This window comes from Eptesicus fuscus, chromosome 14 (genome assembly GCF_027574615.1).
Source record: "Eptesicus fuscus isolate TK198812 chromosome 14, DD_ASM_mEF_20220401, whole genome shotgun sequence".
NCBI lineage: Eukaryota > Metazoa > Chordata > Mammalia > Chiroptera > Vespertilionidae > Eptesicus > Eptesicus fuscus.
In genome coordinates, this window is record NC_072486.1 from 79056106 (window position 1) to 79080970 (window position 24865).

General features: G+C 54.1%; 1 protein-coding gene across 1 annotated transcript; it reads right to left on the reverse strand.

The window, feature by feature from the left end:
* Positions 1–8789: 8789 nt before the first annotated feature.
* WDR86 (WD repeat domain 86) lies at positions 8790–23786 on the reverse strand. The gene is made up of 6 exons (XM_008158751.3): positions 23609–23786; positions 17095–17236; positions 13020–13440; positions 12243–12378; positions 9329–9432; positions 8790–9011 (listed from the first exon to the last, which is right to left on the reverse strand). Exons 1-6 carry the CDS (start codon positions 23769–23771, stop codon positions 8841–8843), a joined length of 1137 nt encoding a protein of 378 aa, XP_008156973.1. The 5' UTR covers positions 23772–23786; the 3' UTR covers positions 8790–8840.
* Between the last annotated feature and the right edge of the window lie 1079 nt (positions 23787–24865).

A 24865-nucleotide genomic window follows, 5' to 3' on the forward strand; every position in this document is an offset into this window, starting at 1 on the left:
CCTAAACTGTTCAAGTGTTGAAAATGCGTGGGTGGCCTAGAGCATCATTTTGATTAGAAACTTGCTTCCACCAAGTTCATGTGGAAATCCAAACATCATTGCCTGTTATAAAAAGGTGCGTGTAAAAGGCAGGGCAGGGCTGATGGTGGGGAGCAGACTGAGTGAGGAGGGGAAGAGGGATTGTGCTGACAGCCCAGGTGATGAGGGGGTCCTGAGCCTTGTTTGAGACCATGTCAGATCGGATTTTGGCTAGTGAGGTACTGTCCCGGGCTGGGCCAGGCATGCTTTCTTAATGATCATGGAAAAGGCTAGGGAAGCAGAGCCACACCAGCGGGTCTCTGACTTTGCCCCATTTTCTCATGAAGAGACGCAGAGAAGCCAGTTGTTGAGTTGGGGGCAGTCCCAGGTTCCACTGTCCCCCTGTGGGCTCCTCGCCTCCATGAGCTGGGAGATGGGCTTTGGCCCTGCCTCTAGCTGGTTGTGTGAAGCTGGGCAGGCAGCGACCACGTGCCACTCCTGCTCTGGTGGGCAAGGGAAGAAGCAAAGGGCATTTGTGATGAAAAGGCTGTTAACGTGAACAGCAGGAAACAGAGTGGAAGAGGAGATGGGCCTGGGAGGGGCTCTCCTTGGATAGAGGAGAAAAGGACATTTCAGACCTGGGACAAATGGTAAGATTGGGGGCATGGCTCTGATTGGCTCAGTGGTTAGAGCATCGGCCCACGGATTAAGGGTTGCGGGTTTGATTTCCAATCAAGGGTACGTACCTGGGTTGGAGGTCAGGATGAGTGTGGTCTCGCTCTCCCTCCCACTCTCTCTAAAATATCCTTGGGTGAAGATTAACAGTAAAAGTGGGGGTAGGCCAAGTGTGCCATGTTCACGGGGTCGCAGGGCTGTTCTAGAGCCACCTAGTGTGCATGTTGGGAGGGAATGAGGTTGGGAGGGTTGCTGAGTCCCACTGCAGAGCACCCTGAAAGGCACCTGCTTTACCAGGCCCGTCACAGGGCTCCCAGGAGGGGCCGCAGGTGTCTGGAAGGCAGATCCCTCGGCCAGACGTGGGAGGCTGTGGCTGGGACATGCTGCCCTCTGTCAGATCTGATGCCCGTTACTTTTCTTGTGAAATCTGTCTGCTCCTGGCTCTGGTGACACTGCCCTGTCCTATCCCTGTTCCCTGCCCCTCTGTCCTTTACTTCCTGTCTTTGTTGCCTTATCAAAGGCAAGAAGATATCAAAAGCAAAGAAATAGCTTTTGGTTGGTCTTTATTAAAGCTCGACACCTAGCCAAGGCCTCTGTGGTGCTGACGTACACGTTTCCTCAGTGCTCTGCTATGTAAATGCAAATGGTGCTTTTCTGTTTCCTCCCCGCTCCAGGAGAGGCAGGCTGGAGAAGCAAGCACAGGAACCCCCGACGACGTGGGGTCTGCACCCAGTGGCTGGCCCCTGGCATGTGTGCTTATTCTCTGTTGTGTGTAGATGTGACGGGGATCTGATGACGTAGAGCTGGTGATCAGGAATGCAGTGTCAGTTGGTAGCATCCCCAGCTTCTGGTACTCGGGCTCCCTCTGTCTGCAAAGCAGTCTGAGGAGGTGGGGAATCGTGGGCACAAGTACTCTAGGTGGTGCTCCACCTGCCCTCCCTGACATGAACTTCAGCGTCCTGGGAAACCCTCTGGGGTGGGTGGGCCCTGGCTAGGACGTGAGTGTTCCCAGATGTGGTCGGGGGCACCCAGGGAGCCCCACACCTGGACCATGTGCTTGGAGTCCCACCCAAAGGATGCCTACTGAGTGATGTGGCTTCTGCAGGTTCTCACCAGCAAGCCTGTCTCCCTGGGCTCCTAGCGTTTGAGGGTGTGCACCCCTTCCTACCACACGTGGTGCCAGTACTGTCCTGTCATCGGGCCTGGACCTGAGCACCAGGGGAGCAGGTGACGCCCATCCAGCAGTGCATCTTGCTAACGGAACACCTTTTGCACTGAGACAGTGGAGCATCCACTTACCTGTATCAAGGGTTGCCTCTGGCAGAGGGAGGCTTGTCCTTGGAGAGATGCTGAGCTCTCAAGGACTGACATGTCTACTGCAGCTTCCTTTTGTTGTTGTTGTTCTTTGATCACCTCCCACCCACCCACCTTCCCCTGCCTTCCCTCCGAGATACTGCACTCTGTTCCATGCTTCCATGTCTCTGGATCCACTCCATTCATCAGTTTATTTTGTTAAATAGATTCCACATATGAGTGAGATCATGTGATACTTGTCTTTCTCTGACTGATGTATTTCACTCAGCATGATACTCTCCAGGTCCCTCCATGCTGTCTCAAAGGGTAAGATATTTTTTACTGCTGCATAGTATTCCATGGTGTAAACGTACCACAGCTTTTTTATCCACTCATCTACTGATGGGAACTTGGGCTGTTTCCAGATCTTAGCTATTGTAAATCGTGCTGCTATAAACATAGGGGTGCATACATTTTTTGTGATTGGTGTTTCAGAATTTTTAGGATGTATTCCTAGAAGTGGGGTTACTGGGTCAAATGGCAGTTGCATATTTAATTTTTTGAGGAAACTCCATAGTGTTTTCCATAATGGCTGCACCAGTCTGCATTCCCACCAGTAGTGTACTAGGGTTCCCTTTTCTCCACATCCTCACCAGCACTTACCATTTGTTGATTTGTTGATGGTAGCCATTCTGACAGGTGTGAGGTAATACCTCATTGTTTTAAATTGCATCTCTCTGATGATCAGTGACTTTGAGCATTTTTTTCATGTCTCTTGGTCATGTGTATGTCCTCTTTGGAGAAGTGTCTATTTAGGTTCTTTGCCCATTTTTAAATTGGATTATTTGTCTTCCTTTTATTAAGGTGTATGAGTCCCATATATATTTTGGAGATTAACCCTTTATCAGATGTATCATTGCCAAATATGTTCTCCCGTACAGTGGGCTCCTTTTTGTTTTGTTGATGGTTTCTTTTCCTGTGCAGAAGCTGTTTATGTTGATGTAGTCCCATTTGTTTATTTTCTCCTTAGTTTCATTTGCCCTAAGAGATGTATCTGTAAATACATTGCTATGAGAGATGTCTGAGATTTTGCTGCCTATGGTTTCTTCTAGGATTTTTATGGTTTCACCTCTTACATTTAAGTCTTTTATCCATTTTGAGTTTTTTCTTGTGTATGGTGTAAGTTGGTGGTCTAGTTTCATTTTTTTGCATGTATTTGTCCAATTTTCCCAGCACCATTTATTGAAGATGCTGTCTTGACTCCATTGTATGTTCTCGCTTCCTTTTTCAAATGTTAATTGAGCATAATGGCTTGAGTCAATTTCTGGGGTCTCTGTTCTGTTCCATTGATCTACATGCCTGTTCTTGTGCCAGTACCAGGTTGTTTTGATTACAGTGGCTTTGTAGTATAACTTGGTATCTGGTATTGTGATTCCTTCAACTTTGTTCTTCTTTCTCAAGATTGCTGCAGCTATTGAGGATCTTTTTTGGTTTCATATAAATTTTTGGAATGTTTGTTTTAGATCTGTGAACTATGCTGTTGGTATTTTAATAGGGGTTTCATTGAATCTGTAGACTGCATGGGGTAGTATGGACATTTTAATGATCTTCATTCTGCCAATCCATGAACATGGTATATTCTTCCACTTGTTTATATCTTCTTCTATCTCTTTTTTCAATGTCCTGTAGTTTTCTGAGTACAAGTCTTTTACCTCCTTAGTTAAGTTTATTTCTAGGTATCTTACTTTTTTGTTGCAGTGGTAAATGGGATTGTTTTAGTTTCTCTTTCTGAGAATTCATTGTTGGTATATAAAAAAAGCCATCAATTTTTGGGTGTTAATTTTATATCCTGCTACATTGCCAAATCCATTTATTAAATCCAGTAGATTTTTAGTGGAGTCTTTAGGGTTTTCTATGTACAATATCCTGTCATCTGTGAAAATGAGAGTTTTACTTCCTCCTTTCCAATTTGGAAGCCTTTTATTTCTTCTTCTTGTCTGATCCCTGTGGCTAGGACTTACAGTGCTATGTTGAAGAAGAGTGGAAAGTGGATATCCCTGTCTTATTCCTGGTATTTTTATTTTTTATTTTTTTATTATTGATTTCAGAGAGGAAGGGAGAGGGAGAGATATAAACATCAATGATGAGAGGGAATCATTGATTGGCTGCCTCCTGTGCACCCCCTACTGGGGATTGAGCCTGCAACCCAGGCATGTGCCCTTGACTGGAATTGAACCCTGGACCCTTCAGTCCGCAGGCCAATGCTCTATCCAGTGAGCCAAACCAGCTAGGGCTTTTTCCTGTTCTAAGGGGAAATGGTTTTAGTTTTTGCCCATTGGGTAGGATGTTCCCTGTAGGTTTGTAACATATGGCCTTTATCATGTTGAGATATGCTCCCTCTATTCCCATTTTACTGGGAGTTTTTATCAAAAATGGGTGTTGGATTTTGTCAAATGCCTTTTCTGTGTCTATTGATATGATCATGTGATTTTTGTGATGTGATTTGCAAATATTGTACCAGACTTGCATTCCTGGAATAAATCTCCCTTGGTCATGGTGTATGATCTTAATATATTGATGGATCCAATTTGCTAATATTTTGTTGAGGATTTTAGCATCTATGTTCATCAGGAATATTGGCCTGTAACTCTCTTTCTTTGTAGCGTCTTTATCTGGTTTTGAAATTAGGATATTGATGGCCTCATAAAAAGAGCTTGGAAGTGTTCCTTCCTCTTGAATTTTTTTTTAATAGTTTGAGGAATATAGGTGTTGGTTCTTTGAATATTTGGTAAAACTCCCCTGTGAAGCCGACTAGACCTGGGATTTTTGTTTGCTGGGAGTTTTTTTATTACTGCTTCTATTTCCTCAGTTGTTATTAGCCTACTCAGGTTTTCTGATTCTTCCTGATTCCGTTTTGGGAGATTGCATTTTTCTAGGAATTTGTCCATTTCATCCTCATTGTCCAGCTTGTTGACATATAGTTGTTCATAGTATTTTCTTACAATCCTTTGTATTTTTGTGGTGTCAGTGGTTACTTCTCCACTTTTATTTCTGATTTTGTTTATTTGGGTCCTCTCTGTTTCTTGATGAGTCTGGCTAACAGTTCATCAATCTTGCCTATCCTTTCAAAAAACCAGTTCTTGGTTTCATTGATTTTTTTTGTATTTTTTTTAGTCTCTGTGACATTTATTTCTGCTCTAATCTTTATTATTTCCTTTCTTCTACTCACTCTGGGCTTTTCTTGTTGTTTTCTTTCTAATTCTTTAAGTTGTAGGGTTAAATAGTTTATTGTTGATTTTTCTTGTTTTTGAGGTTGGCTTGTAGTGCTAACTTCCCTCTCCGGACTGCTTTTGCTGTGCCCCTGAGATTTGGGGTTGTTAGGTGTTCATTTGTTTCCAGGAAGATTTTTATTTCTTTCTTGATCTTGTTGATAACCCATTCATTGTTTAATAGCATGCTATTTAGTCTCCATGTGTTTGAATATTTTGGGGTGTTGTTTACTGTAGTTGATTTCTAATTTCATTCTACTGTGATCTGAGAAGATGCTTAATATGATTTCAATCTTCTTGAACTTGTAGAGACTTGTTTTGTGTCCTAACCGTGGTCTATCTTTGTGAATGACCCATGTGCACTTGAGGAGAATGTATATTCTGTAGCTTTGGGGTGAAATGTTCTATAAATGTCAATTACATCCATCTGATCCAGTGTGTCATTTAGAGTCACTGTTTCCTTGTTAATTTTTTGTCTGGAAGATCCATCCAGTGAAGTCAGCAGGGTGTAAAAGTCCCCTGCTATGATTGTATTGTTTTTGATCCCTCCCTTAAAGTCCTCTAAAAGTTTTTTTTTTATATATTTAGGTGCTCCAAATTGGGTGCACATATGTTTACCAGGGTGGTTATATCCTCTTGCAGGATTGATCCCTTTAGTATTATGTAGTGACCTTTGTTGTCTCTTGTGATGGCCTTCATTTTGAAGTCTATTTTGTCAAGATATGAGTATTGCTACTCCAGCTTTTTTTTTTTTTTTTTCCATTTGCATGGAAAAAAATTTTTCAGCCCTTCACTCTCATTCTGTGTGTCTTTTGTTCTGAGGTGGGTCTATTGTAGATAACATATATTTGGGTCATGTTTTTGTATCCATCCATTTTGTATCCATCCTACCCTATGTCTTTTGATTATAGCATTTAACCCATTTATACTTAAGGTTATTATTGATAGGTACTTACTTTCACTTTAATGCCATATGCTTAGGTTTCTCTATTTCTTCTTCTCATTACAGCAGTCTCTTTAGCATTTCTTGTAATGCTTGCTTGGTGGTGATGAACTCATTTAGCCTTTTTTGTTGTTGTTGTCTGGAAAGCTCTTTATTTCACCATCTATTTTGAATGATAGCCTTACTGGATATAGTAATCTTGGTTTCAGATCCTTGCTTTCCATTATCTTGAGTACTTCATGCCATTCCCTTCTGACCTGTAGAGTTTCTGATGAGTGTCAGCCTTATGGGAGCTCCTTTGTAGGTAACAAATTGCTTTTTTCTTGCTGCCTTTAAGATTCTCTCTTTGTCTTTAATTTTAGGCATCTTAATTATGATGTGTCTGGGCAGTGGCCAGTTTGAGTTCTTCTTGCTTGGGATTTTCTGTGTCTCCTGAACTTGTGTGACTTTTTCCTTCTCCAAGTTAGGGAAGTTTTCTGCCATGATTTCTTTTTTTTTTTTAATATATTTTTATTGATTTCAGAAAGGAAGGGAAAGGGAGAAATAGAAACATTAATGATGAGAGAGAATCATTGATTGGCTGCCTCCTGCACGCCCCCTACTGGGGACCAAGCCCACAAACCAGGCATGTGCCCTTGACCAGAATCAACCTGGGACCTTTCTGAGGCCGACGCTCAATCCACTGAGCCAAACCAGCCAGGGCTCTGCCATGATTTCTTCAAACTCCTTCTCTACCCTTTGCTCCCTTTCTTACCCTTCTGTCACATCTACTATGCAAATGTTATGTTTCATGTTGTCCCACACCTTCCTTAAGCTGTCCTGTTTTTTAATTGTTTTTTCTTTTTGGTTCTCTGATTTTTTTTCTACCCTGTCTTCTAATTCAGAGGTTGCCAACCTTTCGGACCTCATGGATCACCAGTGGTCCGCAGACCACCAGTTGGTGACCACTGCTCCAAAGGTTCCCTTAAACCAGTGGTTGCCTACCTTTCGGACCTCACAGACCACCAGTGGTCCATGGACCACCTGTTGGCGACCGCTGTTCTAATTCACTGATTCGATCCTCAGTTTCCCCTCATCTGTGTATTCTTTCCAATGTGTTCTTTATTAGTGCTATGTCATTCTTTATTTCCAGCTGTTCTTTTTTCATAGTTACTGTATCTTTTCTCATGCTTTACCATCATTCTGAACTCTGTTTCAGATAAATTTCTTATCTCCATTTCATTTATCTCTTCTTCTGGAGAATTATCTTGTTCTTTCATTTGGGAGGTTTTTTGTTGTTTTTTGTCTCCCCATTTTGGCTGCCTGTTTTGTATTAGGTAGATCTGCTACACCTCTCAATCTCTGGTGCAGGACTGTGTCAAATGTTGTTTCTCTACTGCACCTTCTTGTCTTCCTGCACCAGGGGCCAGCCAGGGGCTGGCACACAGGGCAATGTGGATGTAGAAAGCTGTGCCAGCTTCTGACGTTGAGAGGGGCTGCTGGGGGCGGCTCCCCTCCCAACCTCTCCAGAGTCTGAGCCCCACTTCCCATGAAGCACCTCTTGGCTAGTATTACTACAGCTGCTCCTATGTCTATGCCCCACCTTCACCACACAGAGGACAGAGCTGGCTCCTGTGCATGGCCAGGGGGCTACTGCCCCAGACTAAGAGAAAAGGCCCACTCAGATTCATGCAGCAATGGGAGCTCCAAAGCAGGGTTGGTGGGTCCCCGCTGGAGAGCTGGTCCCTTGCTCCCCGACTCTTCCACAGCCCCAGCCCCACATTTCACCCACTGGGAGGAGCAGGTGTATGAGGCCCCAGGAGCTGAGACTCAATGTGCAGAACAAAAGGAATTCCACAGCATTTTTTTTTAAAGTTGACTTTTAGGGAGAGGAAGGGAAAGGGAGAAAAACATCTACCGCTGCCCTAGCCGGTTTGGCTCAGTGCATAGAGCACTGGCCTGCGGACTGAAGGGTCCTGGGTTTGATTCAGGTCGGAGGCACATACCCAAGTTCTGGGCTCGATTCCCAGTAGGGGACGTGCAGGAGGCTGCCAATCAGTGATTCTCTCTCATCATTGATGTTTCTCTCTCTCCCTCTCCCTTCCTCTCTGAAACCAATAAAAACATACTTTAAAAAAATCTATGTTGCCTCCTACACGCCCCCTACCAGGGATCCTGCCCTCAACCCAGACATGTGCCCTGATCAGGAATTGAACCAGCAACCATTTAGTGCATGGATGATGCCCAACCAACTGAGCCACATCAGTCAGAGAATCCAGCGCACTTTGAAGAACATTTATTTCAGTTCTTGACCAGTGTCCTCAGGACAAACAATTTGCAAAAATAATAATCTGTGGCTCAAGGGCTTTTTTTGAAGAAACATCTGTTTCCTCTCAGCAGGAAGGGCTAGGCTTCTGGCGACGGGACCATGGAGGGTCCGGAGCAGGCCTCTGTGCAGGGGCCTGGGGTGAAGGCGGCGGGTAGGTATCCCCGCAGGCGAGCACAGTGTCCTGCGGGCGGGCTCGCAGTGGACGGGAGAGCTTCCAACGCCCACGAACACAAAGGAAAGGCAAAACCGCCTTGTCCCCTCCGGACACCAGGGGGCACGGTGCTCCCTCTGTGGGTCTCTGGATGGGTCCGTGGGTGGGCAGGTGTCGGCGGGCTCAGGCCGGCTGCAAGGGCGTGGTGGCGCAGCCCACCTTGTTGCTGAAGAGGCGGGAGAGGCTGCGCTGGGGGGCGGCGGGGCGCGGTGGTGGGGTGCGGGGAAGTCCGCGCACGTCCCAGAGGCGCAGCGCGCCGTCGTGAGAGGCGGTGTACAGCACCTGGCCGTGCACCTGCGGGTGTGACGTGGGGAGGGCGCTGGGAGGCAGCCAGCCGCCCCACTCCGCCCCCGCAGTTACAGGACCGGTCCCAGCAGTTACAGGATGGACCAGGCACCGTCCCTGCTCTGCCGCAGCCACTGCAGGCCGCGGCTTCCGCGTGAACATCCGCTACCGAAGCCGACTGTTCGAGCGGTCAGCCCAGAGGACCTCGGCCTTGGGGAGTCTGCCTGTGGAGTGCTGGGGGCGTGGGGACGCGAGCTCCGGCCCCTCCCCACCCTCCCAGGCAGGTGGGCGTGGCTCGGGCCCAGGGACTGCGGCGGAGCGCCTACCTGGATGCAGTTGATGATGAAGGCGTGGCCGCGGAACACCCTCTGCAGCGCTCCGGACTGGGCGTCGAAGGCGCGCGCGCGGGCGTCCCCGCTGCCCGTGAACACTGTGGACACACGCGCCACTGGGCCTCCTGCCCGACCGCCCTTCCACCTCCAGAATGTCCCCTGGGCCCTCCGGGGCCCCATCCACCCGCCTCACAGGTGTCCTAAGGTTCCTGGGGCCTAGAGGAAGCCTCTGGGCAGGAAGGACGCAGCACCTTCACTCTCTGACCACATCCGAGTCAGGGGGACCTTGGGGGCCGGGAGGGGCCCTCTGCGGCCTGCAGTCGGCCCGGCGGGCCTCTGGCTGCTGAACCCGTCTTCCTTGGGCGCCCATCGTCCTGCGCTGCCCCTCCAGGGGCTGCTGTCCCTCCCGGGGACCAGCCTGGGCCCAGGCTCCCTCTCCGGCGGTTGGTGGAAGCCATTGGTGAAACTGGTCTGCTCTGGCCCTGCCTCAGGGGGCATGCCCTTGCCTACCATGTGAGGCCACGGGGCAAGGACCGGCCAGAGATGCTCCCCCCCTCATTAAGGAACTTCCCCCACCAGCGCAGGCCTCCGGGCAGCAGTGCCCCTGCCCAGCCTCTTGCAAGGACAAGCCCGGTTTCTTAGAACTTAGTAGGGCCCTCGAAGCCCAGTGTCATTAGAATCACCTGCTGGGCTTACGACACAGGCTGCTGGGCTCACCCGAGTTTCTGACTTAAGTGGCCTGGGGTGGAGCCGGGGGACCTGCATTTCTAACCAGTTCCAGGGGCTTCTGATCCTGCTGGTCAGGAGCCACACTGAGAACACGGACCCTCTGGCCCACCTACTGTCTAGCCCGGGTTGTCCCAGAAGCCGACCCCAACACTAAGGATTTTAGCGCCAATAGTTCATCTGGCAAGGCTTTCCTGAAGTGGGAGAGAAACACTGGTGGACACCCATACCCGTGTACCGATGAGCCCTTGGGAGAAGGAGCAGACCACGTGTCAGAGTTGTCCCACCCGAGAGCAAGGATGCTGGGCTACCCATCCAGCAATTCTCATCCTCACTGGCTGAGGGCCTCTCCGGCGGGTGTCAATCCCAGCTCTCCTCTGCCCTGCCCCTCACAGGAACACACATGCGGGCTGAGGACCTTAGGTGCTGCGGCAAGAAGCACCCCTGAACATGGTACCCCCAGCATCCACTACACCCGCCTGCAGCCTGAGCAAGTCACAGCAAGCAACCTCAGGGGCCCCCTTTCCTACCCCACTTCCTGTGTTCCAGCCTTTCTGCTAAAGCTACTGGTCAACGTGGCCCTGGACGGGCAGCTCCCTTTCTGAGTTTTCAGCTCCTTTCCTGCCGTCCCCTCCCACCAACACAGCCTGGTTGCTGTGCATCCCATGGGTGGGAGCAGGGTCAGGAAGTAAGTCTAATCATCCTACAGCCTGTTGGAAAGACCAAGTCCAAGTTCCTTAACGACTGGCAGCAACAGGTAGGGTCCCTGGGATCCAATACAGTGGCAGCTCCCATCCCCGCTGCTGCCAAGGGGAGGTGCTGTAGGTGACAGTCTTTTTAAGTGTCCGACTTGGGGCTGACACATAATCACACTTACAGGTTTGGATATAGGAAGAAGAAGAAAATAATTTGCCCGTGTCAGACACCTAAATCCCGGGGGCATCTCAGGCGCTATTTTCAGAGATCTACATTCCGTCTTCGCCTAACACCTATGCTGTGAAGTCAGTGTGAATTTTCCGCTGTGACTCTTCCTCCACCTCGTCTGCTCCCTCACTCCAGTGCTAGGAAGATGACAAGCAGGCTCAGTGCTGTGTGTGTGTGTGTGTGTGTCCACGCGCACACATGGGCGGGAGGGGGGGCGGAGAAGGGAGGCTGATGGCAACACACAGCATTGGGAACCACTTTGGGAGATGCTCAGGAACCTGGGAGCCCCTGGTCACGTAGATGTGATGAGGTTGGGGCTTGATTCCGGGAGCAGTGTCTGTCTTTTGTTGTCTGGGGTGTAAACACACAAGCCAAGTGGACAGAGCCCGCAAAGCCCAGCGTGTGACTATCTGAGCCTGTGGGATAAACAGCTTGCTGCCTACCTAATAAGCCATTCGCCCTTCTTCCTTTACAAAACAATCCTGGTTAATCCTGGAGCTGTGTCCCCAGAGAAGAGGTTTCATTATCCAGCCGCCCCAGCAGGCAGCGGTCTGAGATGCAGGCAAAGTCTTTGGGTGGGGCTTCCAGGAAAGTTTTAAAGGGGCCTTATCAGCTGGAGACACATCCTTTTGCCCTTCCCTCTTCTTCCTACACAAACAGGAGAGCTCCGGCCGCTATCTTGGACCATCAGGCCCCTGAAGGTTAGAAAGTATGTGTGATGAAGCAAAGTGACAGAAGGAATCTGGATGCCTGATAACTGATAGCCCCTAAAATTCTTCTGAGAGAAAAATAAACCACCATCTCATTTAAACCACTGCTCTCTGGGTTTTCTCTTATCTGTACGCAAACCTAAATGCCAAGTGAGGCCAAACCCACATGGCCCTCAAGCTGGCTGGAGTAAGCGGTGTCACTGTCTCACTGAGAATTAGGGTGTGTCCTTGAGACGAGCTCTTGACCCTCGGGCCTCTGAACATCCAGGTGGCTGCATGTTCCTGTGGGTAAAGTTAGGGAGGAGTCCCCGCCCCCTTTTGGGCTTTCTTTGTAAATAACGCTGGAGGAACACGTGAATGGAGGTGACCTGGCCACAGCTCCTGGGTGCTGCCCATCCTGAATGACAGCGGAGGCTCCCCGAGGGAATCTTAGGGAGAAGTAGAGAAGCACAGAGGTGCCGAGCAGGGAGGACTTGGGGGAGCGGGGTGGAGGGGCAGGCAGAAAAGGCGGGCTCGGCGGGTGGGGTGGTGCCGCGAGGGTCACTTACAGGTGCCGGCGTGGTACTTGAGGGCGCTCACGCTGTGTCTGTGGGCTGGGAACGTGCGCACACACTCCCCCGTGTCCGCCAGCCAGCACTTGACGGTCCTGTCGGCGCTGCCCGAGTACACGTGCTGGTTCACGAGCTAAGGAGGGACATGGGTGCTGCGGCTCAGAGGCCCTCCAGCCTCTCTGAGTGGACGGGGAGGGGATGTGCTGGTCTCAGTGGAGAAACAGTGCAGGAGCCAGAAACGCCCGTCTGTGGGTCCCACCTGACCGCCTGCTCGGGCACCCAGGACCTCCCTGCTCCTCCCCGCTTCCCGGCGAGTGTGGGGCCGGGCAGGCAGGCAGACCGGGCTTCAGGTCTTGACTGTCACTTGCCCTTGGCCAAGTCACTGACTGCTCCTCAGCAGCTTCACAGAAGATAAGGACTGTGCCAGCACCATACCGATAAGAGCAAGGACCCCCAACATTCACCGGCATAGAGACTACTTCTGACAGGTGTCGATGGGGTGATTCCTGCCTAACCCAGTAGGACTGGTGTCCTTCTAGGTAGAGGAAATGTGGACACAGAGGGAAGGCTAAGTGTGGCCAGAGGGAGAGAGGCCTCAGGTGAAACCAGCCCTGCAGACACCTTGATCTTAGACTTCCAGCCTCTAGAACTGAGAGACAACCGAGCTCTGCTGTTTCACCCCCTCCCCACCCCACCTGTGGCACTTTGTCACGAAGGCCCAGCTGACTGTACACTGGGCAGGGCAGCACAGACAGAGGGGGCCAGTGGTCTCACCTCCAGACAGATGACAGAGCCCTGGTGCTCCCGGAACACCCGCAGCTGCTCCCCACTCAGGATGTCCCAGGCGCGGATGGTGGTGTCCGTGCTGCCCGTGAAGGCCGTGTGGCTGGAAGTGTCCAGCACAAGGCACAGCACAGCACCCGTGTGGCCCCGTAGCGTCTGGTGGCAGCAGCCACTAGCCACCTGCCACACCTTGGCCGTGCCATCCGTGCTGCCTGTCACCAGCAGCCCCCCGGCCACAACCTCCTCCTCGAAGGGAGCCCCAGGCAGGTCCCAGGGGGCAGAGTAGGCTAGAGTCAGCACACAGTTGCGGTGGCCCCGGAACTCCCGGGACACCTGCCCCTTGTCCACACTCCAGGCGCGAGCCGTCCGGTCATAGGAGCTGCTGAAGAGCTGGTTGTTGGTGACCAGGATCCTGGCGGCAGAGGGAAAGGCCAGGTTTGGCCCACAGGGCTGCCGGCAGCCCTCACAGGGCCCCTGTGGCAGGTGTCCTCCACGCTCAGTGAGCCCAGGCAATGGAAAGCATGAAATGCTCCCAGAGAAAGTCCTGGGCTAGAGTACCCCAGGCCCCTACTTTAGGGGGGACTGTGAGGGGGTCAGGAGAACACCCCTGAAATCTCAGGGCCCAGGCAGAGGCCACCACCCACAGAACAAAGCCCAGACTCAAGGCGTCCTGGGTCACTGCCATCGCCGCCCCACCACCTGCATGGACACCGGCCCAGGCCAGGGGCCGGCTGCCTCTGCCCTGTGGCTGGAAGAGACTCCCTCTCCCCCCAGTGGCCACACTCACCTCCGGGGTTCAGCTAAGACACCCCTTCGCTAGGACGCCGCCCAGAACCCCCACCTTGTGTGGAGCCTGTGGTCCACTCAGCCTCCCCGTCAGCAGGGCCCAAGGCTCCGTGCTCCCATCCCTCCCGGCGTGTGGCCATAGCAGCCGCTCAGTCACCCGTTACAGAAGGGGGGGTGGGGGAGGACAGGCGGGGAGGCCCACCCTCCGGGTTTGCCCCAAACTGAAAGGCTTCTGGGAACACGGGGCTTGTAGTTTAAAAACCAGGAAAGTTCTGGGCAAAGTGGGACACACTAGGGACAGGTCAGACAAGGGGCTGGGCGGGGCACTGGGATGGCAGAGCCTTGGGGAAGCTGGGGTGTTATGCGGATTTTCTGAAAGGCCTCTGTGCTCCCCGCCAGAGGCCAGCCTTGCTGTCACTCTCACAGCCAGATCAGCCCACGAGTGCCTTCTATAAAGTCAGGGCCACGGGAGGCACAGACAAGTCTTGGTGGGGTGGGGGTGGGGTGGGCATGGGCATCTACTGTCAGCTCATATAGCCGAATGTCATCTGGGCTGACATCTGTTGACAACACTCCACCAAGGGCCCCAGGGAATTCTGGGTGAGGAGAGCGGAGAGGGTCTGGCCACCTCCCCCCACCCCCAATGCAGGAAGAAAGGCCTCTCAACAGTAAAAACCCATTTCTCCTTTTGATAAACGCTGAGCCCTTCTTCCCAGAAAAATCCGCATTTGTCTTCGGTATGGAACACTGGGTGTGACTCCGAAGGGCCCGTGTGGAGGAGGCTGAGCCCCAGGAGCACAGACCACAGAGGGCAGAGGCCAAGGCTGAGGCTGGACTAAGGCCGCATCCTCAGTGTGGGACGGAGGGGTCTGGTTAGCGACACCCTGCGCTCCCTCCGTCCTGGAGGCTGGTGTGGCGGGAGATGGACCACACGAGAGAACAGACCTGCCTGCGCCGCACCCGGCCCTCACCCCTGCAAGGCCCTCACCCCTGCAAGGCCCTCACCCCTGCAGGTGGCTGAGGAGACACTCACTACCAGCTCCTGCCCTGGTGGACGTGGTTTCCACAACGTATGTATTTCTAAAGGAAAGTGACGAGCTGCTGTCACATAGCACCATGGGCGATGCTCGGGGGCCTGCAGGCTGCCGGGTGTGGCCTGACCTGAGAGAGCAGGGACGCCAGGCCTGGTGGGCGCCCCCAGAAGCTCACGCACCTGGCCCAGCTCTGAAAACACGGGAGGAAGTGGATTCCACGTCCTCACCTCAGGGGTGTCACACATTTGCAAGCACAGTTAATAATGCAAATGTCTTCCCAGATCTACCGCTCCACAGTGGGTGCACCTGCCGGTGTGGCTCAGTGGATAGAGCGTCGGCCTGCGGACTGAGGGTCCCAGGTTTGATTCCGATCAAGGGCACATGCCCAGGTTGCGGGCTCAATTCTCACTAGGGGGCGTGCAGGAGACAGCCGATTAATGATTCTCATCATGGATGTTTCTCTCTCTCTCTCCCTCTCCCTTCCTCTCTGAAATCAATAAAAAGCAGCTGACAGTTTCTGGGTACAACCTGAGAGCAAGCTGGTCACTGAGGTGTGGCCTCTGTCACCTGTCAGCACTTCCAACCACTCACACTCACAGAAGGAGACCCCTTCCCCATACTTGTCCTCCGTCACAAATTATCTCACGAAAGAGTGCTGGGACCTGGATGGGTGGCTCAGTTAGTGTCATCCCGATACTCCAAGGTTGTGAGTCTGATCCCCAGTCAGGGCACATACAAGAACCAACCAATGAATGTATAAATAAGTGGAACAACAAGCTGATGTTTCTCTCTCCTTCCCACCCCCCCCCCCCCCCACCTCCTCTCTCTCTCTCTCTCAAGAAAGAAAGAGCCCGGCCGGCATGGCTCAGTAGTTGAGTGATCTATGAAGGTCACAGTTCGATTCCCGGTCAGAACATACATACCCAGGTTGTGGGCTCAATCCCCAGTGTCTCTCTCTCCCTTCTTCTCCGAAATCAATAAAAATATGTTTTTAAAAAAATAAATATAAGAGAGAGAGAGAGAAAGAGAGGGAGGGAGAAGGGAGAGAGAGGGAGGGAGGGAGGGAGGGAGGGAGGGAGGGAGGGAGGGAAAGAAGAAGCAAGAGCGCTGCGAGAGGCCAGCAGAGTTGTGAGTCCTGAGCCCTAATTCTAGCCTCTTTGCTACCACTTGTCGGCTTGGCCTCCCAGGTCTCCGGCCTTGCCTGCTCCAGCTAAGGGTAGGGGCCAAAAGTTGGGCTTCACCATCGTGTGTGTGTGTGTGTGTGTGTGTGTGTGTGTGCGTGTGTGTGAACATGTGTGCATGGTGTGCCAACACAGCTCTTTACTATTTTTCTACTTCGGGGTGTTGTTGAGTTCCTGCCCTGTAGGTGCACCATTCCGACTGCAGGCAGCTGGTACTTGGTCAGTCTGGCCATTTCTGGGCACTTGACCACTAGGCAAGTGAGGTCCCATCCCCGACCCAGGTGTGAGGAGAGCCCGTGCCGGCAGCGTCCCTTCTGGCTGGGACTATCCTTGTCTGCCAGCCCAGCCCAGCTCAGCCCACCTGTCCCCCAAACTACTGCCGGCACTGGGTCTTTCCGTATTTACCTCCCAGGCAGGTGCCCTCCCGGCAGTGAGGCATCGGGCAGGCCGAGGGCGGGTGGCCAGACGCCCGCTTATCCCGGCAGCCCCTCAGGAGCCTGAGATGGCCGCAGTTACATAAATAATGTTAAATTGATCTGATCAGCAAAGGAATTTCATGGCTCAGCTCAGACCCAAATTCAATAAGGGAAAGCTCACACTGAGGCGGGGGGTGGGGGTAAAGGGAGAACAGTTTCAAGTGCAACATGGAAAGGAGAGGTTTAAAAATACCCTGGCTTCATCTTCAGAGCCATCCCCATTGGCTGCTCCACCAAGTCCCTGGCCCACCATCGGGTACCAATTAAGCCCCTTCCTCTGGAATCTGTTCCGTCCTAGGAGCTGTGGCCTCCAGATGCCTTTCCCTGTGCCCAGCAGGGGGCGGTATGCAGCCAAGCCCATGTGTTCCCCACCTCGACCTCCCAACCCCCACCTGCAGCCCTGGGGCGTGAGCACTTGTCACACCTGGGGACACTCTGTCCTGAGCTTTCCAATGCTGTGTGCTCCTGACGCCCCCCCTGCGTGCCCATGGCCGCGGCCCAGGGCTACACCTCTGGCCCCTGGGGCCCAGCCCGGGAAGAGCAGAGGTGGAGTCCGCACTGCCTGTCAGCCCGGCCCGGCCACGCTCACCGGTTCACAATGGACGTGTGTCCTCGGAACACCTGCAGGCACTGCCCGGTCAGCACGTCCCACTTCCTGATGGTGCGGTCAGCGCTGCACGTGAAGGCTGCCTCGTTCTCCAGCTGACAGAAGGTCACGTAGCTCTCGTGGCCTGTAGGTGAGGGGAGATGTGAGCCTGGGGCATGCCGGCTCCTGCTTTTCTTCTGGGAAGAATGCCTGAGGCCGCGCGGGGAGGGGTGTTTGAGACCAGTCCAGAAATGACTAGCCCTTTAAAATAAAGAATTAAGTCTGGGAGAGTCTGTGGGGCGCCAGGAGCAACTCAGGGGACACTCACGCAGCTGCCCCCCGAATCCCTCTGTTCCCTCCTCTTCATCATCATCTTTCCATCTTCTTCAAACTATCCAGTCATTCCACCAACTCTGTAACTCAGTGTTACAGAGGCAGGAAGCACAGAGGCCAAGGGCATGGTCTTCAAAGCCCAAACGGCTGGGCTAGCATCCCCGAGCTACTACTGACTGGCCACTGGCAAGTTCTCCTGCCGCCCTGTGCCTTGACTTCCTCATCTGACACAGGGAGAGGAACAACGCCTATCTCGCTGGGCTGCTGTGCAGGTGGAGCTGCTAGGTGTTAGCCATTTTCACGCTCGGGGAGGAACACTGTGGTAGGCAGAATATTGAGTCCTAATTCCTGGAACCTAGCAATGTTACCTTGCTTGGAAAAAGGCACATTTGCAGATGTAATTAAGAGAAGGATCTTGAGAGTTGGAGAGATTATCAGCATGGGCCCTAACTGCAACCACAGGTGTCCTCTTAAGAAGGAGGCAGAGCCCCCACGGCATCACTTAGTGGCTAGAGTGTCGGCCTGCACACCAAAGGGTCCCAGGTTCTATTCCGGTAAAGGGCACATACTGGGTTGCAGGTTTGATCCCTGGTCCTGGCCGGGCACCTGCGGGAGGCAACCAATCAATGTGTCTCTTTCACATCGATATTCCTCTCTCTCTCTCTCTCTCTCCTCTCTCTCTCTCTCCCCTCCTCCCTCCCTTCCACTCTCTCTAAAAATCACTGGGAAAATTATCCTCACCTGAGGATTAACAAAAAAGGGGAAAAAATCCTTAGATAAGGATTAACAACAACAACAAAAATCTTTAAAAAAAGGAGACAGAGCCCTGGCTGGGTAGCTCAGTTGGTTAGAGTGTAGTCCTGAAATGCTAAGGTTGCAGGTTCGAACCTTGGTGGAGAGATAACCAATCGATGTTTTTCACATTGATGTTTCTCTCTCTTTCCCCCTAAAAAAATCAATAAACATATCCTCGGATGAAGATTAAAAAAAAAACAAAAAAAAATCAACCAATGAATGCATAAATAAGTGGAACAACAAATCAACCTTTCTCTCTCTCCCCCCCACTCCTTCCTCTCTCTCTCTCTAAAATCAATTTTTAAAAATTTTTTAAAAATAAAGATTTCTGTCTTCTTGGATAGCCTAGATCAGGCCTCTAGGAAAACAACGTTTGTGCGAATTAAATAAACACTTGAAGAAACTGCAGATTATGTTTCCCTTAAAAACATGTCAGTTTAAAAGTCGAGGGCAAAGTTGTTTGGCAAAACACAGCCCGGCTTTTGGCCAAACCCAGAGTTTATAAAATATGTTAAGATTATCAACAAACTCCGCTGAGACCAGAGCTGTTGGTAGGAAGGCTCAGCACTGTGAGGGGAGGGCAGCCGGGTGCCCTGAAAGCAGGGAGGTGCCACCGAGCTGGCCACACACAGGCTCACTCACGCCCAGCAGTCCTCCACGGACCCCGTGCGACTAACCCAGGCCTAACCCAGTGCGACTAACCCAGTGTGGACTAACCCAGGCCTAACCCAGTGCAATAACCCAGGCCTAACCCAGTGCGGACTAACCCAGTGCGACTAACCCAGGCCTAACCCAGTGCGACTAACCCAGTGCGGACTAACCCAGGCCTAACCCAGTGCGACTAACCCAGTGCGACTAACCCAGTGCGACTAACCCAGGCCAAACCCAGTGCAACTAACCCAGGCCTAACCCAGTGCGACTAACCCAGTGCGGACTAACCCAGGCCTAACCCAGTGCGACTAACCCAGTGTGGACTAACCCAGGCCTAACCCAGTGCGACTAACCCAGGCCTAACCCAGTGCGACTAACCCAGTGTGGACTAACCCAGGCCTAACCCAGTGATGACTAACCCAGGCCTAACCCAGTGCGGACTAACCCAGTGTGGACTAACCCAGGCCTAACCCAGTGCGGACTAACCCAGTGTGGACTAACCCAGGCCTAACCCAGTGCGGACTAACCCAGTGTGGACTAACCCAGGCCTAACCCAGTGCGACTAACCCAGGCCTAACCCAGTGCGACTAACCCAGTGCGGACTAACCCAGGCCCAATCCAGTGTGGACTAACCCAGGCCTAACCCAGTGCGACTAACCCAGTGTGGACTAACCCAGGCCTAACCCAGTGCGACTAACCCAGGCCTAACCCAGTGCGACTAACCTCCCAGGCCTAACCCAGTGCGACTAACCTCCCAGGCCTAACCCAGTGCGGATAACCCAGGCCTAACCCAGTGCGACTAACCCAGTGCGGACTAACCCAGGCCCAATCCAGTGTGGACTAACCCAGGCCTAACCCAGTGATGACTAACCCAGGCCTAACCCAGTGCGGACTAACCCAGTGTGGACTAACCCAGTGTGGACTAACCCAGGCCTAACCCAGTGCGGACTAACCCAGGCCTAACCCAGTGCGACTAACCCAGGCCTAACCCAGTGCGACTAACTCAGGCCTAACCCAGTGCGACTAACCCAGGCCTAACCCAGTGCGACTAACCCAGGCCTAACCCAGTGCAGATAACCCAGGCCTAACCCAGTGCGGACTAACCCAGGCCTAACCCAGTGATGACTAATCCAGGCCTAACCCAGTGCGACTAAGCCAGGCCTAACCCAGTGCGACTAACTCAGGCCTACCCCAGTGCGGACTAACCCAGGCCTAACCCAGTGCGGACTAACCCAGGCCTAACCCAGTGCGACTAACCCAGGCCTAACCCAGTGCGGACTAACCCAGGCCTAACCCAGTGCGGATAACCCAGGCCTAACCCAGTGCGACTAACCCAGTGTGGACTAACCCAGGCCTAACCCAGTGCAAACTAACCCAGTGTGGACTAACCCAGGCCTAACCCAGTGCGGACTAACCCAGTGTGGACTAACCCAGGCCTAACCCAGTGCGGACTAACCCAGTGTGGACTAACCCAGGCCTAACCCAGTGCGACTAACCCAGGCCTAACCCAGTGCGACTAACCCAGGCCTAACCCAGTGCGACTAACTCAGGCCTAACCCAGTGCGGATAACCCAGGCCTAACCCAGTGCGACTAACCCAGGCCTAACCCAGTGCGACTAACCCAGTGCGGACTAACCCAGGCCCAATCCAGTGTGGACTAACCCAGGCCTAACCCAGTGTGGACTAACCCAGTGTGGACTAACCCAGGCCTAACCCAGTGCGGACTAACCCAGTGTGGACTAACCCAGGCCTAACCCAGTGCGGACTAACCCAGTGTGGACTAACCCAGGCCTAACCCAGTGCAGACTAACCCAGGCCTAACCCAGTGCGGACTAACCCAGGCCTAACCCAGTGATGACTAATCCAGTGTGGACTAACCCAGGCCCAATCCAGTGTGGACTAACCCAGGCCTAACCCAGTGCGGATAACCCAGGCCTAACCCAGTGCGGACTAACCCAGGCCTAACCCAGTGCGACTAACCTCCCAGGCCTAACCCAGTGCGGATAACCCAGGCCTAACCCAGTGCGGACTAACCCAGGCCCAATCCAGTGTGGACTAACCCAGGCCTAACCCAGTGATGACTAATCCAGGCCTAACCCAGTGCGGACTAACCCAGTGTGGACTAACCCAGTGTGGACTAACCCAGGCCTAACCCAGTGTGGACTAACCCAGGCCTAACCCAGTGCGACTAACCCAGTGCGAACTAACCCAGGCCTAACCCAGTGCGACTAACTCAGGCCTAACCCAGTGCGGATAACCCAGGCCTAACCCAGTGCAGACTAACCCAGGCCTAGCCCAGTGCGACTAACCCAGGCCTAACCCAGTGCGACTAACTCAGGCCTAACCCAGTGCGACTAACCCAGGCCTAACCCAGTGCAGACTAACCCAGGCCCAACCCAGTGTGGACTAACCCAGGCCTAACCCAGTGATGACTAATCCAGGCCTAACCCAGTGCGACTAAGCCAGGCCTAACCCAGTGCGACTAACCCAGTGCGACTAACTCAGGCCTAACCCAGTGCGGATAACCCAGGCCTAACCCAGTGCGGACTAACCCAGTGCGGATAACCCAGGCCTAACCCAGTGCGACTAACCCAGTGCGACTAACCTCCCAGGCCTAACCCAGTGCAACTAACTCAGGCCTAACCCAGTGCGGATAACCCAGGCCTAACCCAGTGCGACTAACTCAGGCCTAACCCAGTGCGGATAACCCAGGCCTAACCCAGTGCGACTAACTCAGGCCTAACCCAGTGCGACTAACCCAGTGCGGACTAACTCAGGCCTAACCCAGTGCGACTAACCCAGGCCTAACCCAGTGCGACTAACCCAGGCCTAACCCAGTGCAGATAACCCAGGCCGCCCAGACAGGCTACCTTGGGGGGCGTCATCCCCATTCAATCTGCTTCCTTCCATCTCACAGGAAGGCCAAGTCAATTAGGGCAAGAAACACACTGAGAAATGTTAGTGCCCCAGGACACCGGAAACCAGGGATGCTGAGGATCATGAGACACAGGACTGCTTTCATGATACACAGAAGTAAGAAGAAGAAAAAGAATATAAACACTGATTCCGAATCAATAAAAATATAACACATAAACAGAAACTTAAGAGGTGGTAACGAAAAGGAGTTTTTCAATGTAAAAAACCTCATCTCGCCAGGCTGGTGTGGCTCAGTGGTTGAGCATTGACCTATGAACCAGGAGGTCATGGTTCGATTCCTGGTCAGGGCACATTCCAGGGTTGCAGGCTCCATCCCCAGTTGGGGGCATGCAGAAGGCAGCAAGTCAATGATTCTCTTTCATCATTGATGTTTCTATCTCTCCCTCTCTCTGAAATCAATAAAATTTTTTTTAAAAACCTCATTTCTTAAGCTGGGCCCGACTGGCCCTCTGTCTTCTGGGGACCTGGCCCTGAGCTGGCCGAGGCTCCCTGCGGTGGTCAAGGCTCCCCAGTGGACCAGCCCCTTCCTCTGTGCGCCAAGCACCCACCGTGAATCTGAAAACACAAGCCAACTGAGTCCTGACTCAGAGCCTCCCCAGCAGAGGCGCCCTGCAGGCTGCAGAGTGTGTCCCTGACCCCTGACCCTGATCTATAGACCAGAGACAGGGCTCAACTGCCCCCCAGGCCTTCAGGGTCACCAGGGGAGCAAGGCCTCACCCCATCCTGGGAAGGATGAGGGAGGGCAAGGGCGAGAGAGGGCATGGAGGAGGGATGGCCGGCCCATCCTGTCTCCAGGGACCACAGCGCCTTGGAATCAAGCTGTTGGAATTATGCAGAATAAGCAAAAAAGCCAAACTAAAAATATTTTCGAAGGGATAAAGAGTGCAGATAAGATGCAGTTATTATGTTCAAAAGAACATGCTGAGGCTCGGGGGTTCCTGCCAAGGTCGTGGGCCCTCCCAGCCTCCCTGTCCTCACACCCTTAGACTGGCCCCGCCATGAACCGGAGGGGCTCAGCGCTGGGTCCAGGTGGGCTGAGAGGGCATGACAGTGGTGCCCCCTTGCCCTGTGCCATCCCGGCGGATCTTCTGTCTGTCCCTCCAGCCTGCTCTCGGCAGCTGCTCCACCCCTGTATGGATACCCCGACCCCTGCCCACAGGGTTCAGAGAGCTGGGAGCCCCGGCCCAAGACCTGAGATGAGGTGACGGGGACCCAGGTAAGAAATATATCCACTTCCAGTGAGTAAGTACAGAAATATAAACCCACGTGTATTTGTAAAACTTTTATAAAATTCCTGCCATTTCATCCAGTTTTCAAATAAGCTGAACTGCAGATAAAGCGAGGCAGCAGAGAGCAGGGCAGGTGATCAAATTTCAGCTCTGTCTTCCAGGCTGTTCCTGACCTCCCGCCTCGGTTTCCCTGTCTGCGCCGGGCTAACAGCTGGGAGCCCACGGCCCTTCGCAGGCCCCGCGGCTGCCCTGACGGCCGAGGTGCCTGGCCAGTGAGAGGCCGGAGAAGGCGCTGCCCGCCTGGGGGTGAGTGCCATTCCTTTTGTTAAAACTGCTGTAGAGGAAAGTGTTTCCGCTCCGGGCTGACGAGTGACAGCCCCGCAGGGGGCGCCTCTCGGCCCACTGACCCCCCCAGCACCCACCCCGCCTGTCCTCGGCTGGCCGGGAGGTGGGCCCGGGATGGGTGGGGGCTGGGCCTTGGGGAGGGGTCTGTGGGCGGAAGAGCGAGGTCTGAGGCCGGCGAGCAGATGGAAAGGACAGAAGTGGAGGCGCGGAAGGCGCGGCGTGTCTACCTCGCAGGAGGGCGCAGCACTGGCCGTCCGCGGTGCTCCAGAGCCGGGCCGTGCCGTCCTCGCTGCCCGTCAGCAGGCGCTGCCCATCCGGGCTCAGGCTGAGCCAGTTGATGCCCCCGCGGTGCTCGGCGCAGACCCTCAGGGCCGATGCGCCGCCCCCCATCCCGCCGGCCGCGCAGGGGGCGAGGAGGCGCTGCCCGCTAGGAAGGGGCGCCCGGGCGTCTGCGGCTTCGTCCCTCGGTCATCGCGGAGACCGGACTCCGGGCTCCTGCGGGGGCACGGGGCGCGCGGGATAAGGGGGGGGGGCCGCTCCCAGTCTGCTGACCCCGCGGGCGCGGCGTGGGCAGTCCACTTGGGACCCCCTCCTCCGAGGGGCAGTCCCAGCCCCACAGGCACAGAGCGCCCCCCTTCCCCACGCCCCTCGGGAGACCTACACCCCCACCTGGGCAGGCCTCCCTCCGGGCCCGGGCGAGCGGGGCGAAGGCGTTTCGGGGCGCGGCGGTGCGGGGAACACGGGGAAGCCGAGCGCCCCACGTCCCGCACGCCTCCCGGGCCGGGCCGCGCTCGCTCGGGCGGCGGAGAGAGGAACAATACAGCCCCGCCGGCTCCTCCTCGGAGACCACCCCCGACCTGTCCCCTCCCACTGCTCGGCGGCGCTGCGGCCCCCACCCCCAGCCCGGTCCCCCGAGACCAAGCTCGGCCCACGGCCCCGGCACCGGCGGGACGACTCCACGTGCCACCTCCCGGCTGCCCGGCTGCTGTCCCGGGCGCCCGCCCTCCGCCTGCCCCGCCGGGACCCAGGACCGGGACCCGGAGGAGGACCGAGAGTCCGAGGGGGGCGACGCGCGCGCCCGGTGGCTCGCTGGGGCCGGCGGCTGCGCGCTTCCAGGCTCCCCGGCCTAGGACCTACCTGGGGGCTCGGGAGCGGCCCCCTTGTCGGAGGGCCCTAGTCCGCCCTCGCTGGGAAATCACGTGCACCCCAACTCTAAAGAAGTCTCGCCGGAGGGAGGGGCGGGGGCGGGGTGCCCGGCGGAGCGGGGTGGGCTTCCCGCAGAGGTCAGGGTCACTCCCTGGAGCAGTCCCGGAGTCCGGTCCCTGCCCCCCTAGCCGGCATGTTGCGGCTGCCGCCCCGCGCCGCCCCCGCGCCCACTCGGCTCCGCGCCTCGGAGGGTCCAGCGAGGATTCCGCAGGAACCCCCGCCGAGCGCCTGTCCGCTGGTTCCTATTAAAGCAGTTCCGGTGCCGGCTTCGCGGGGGG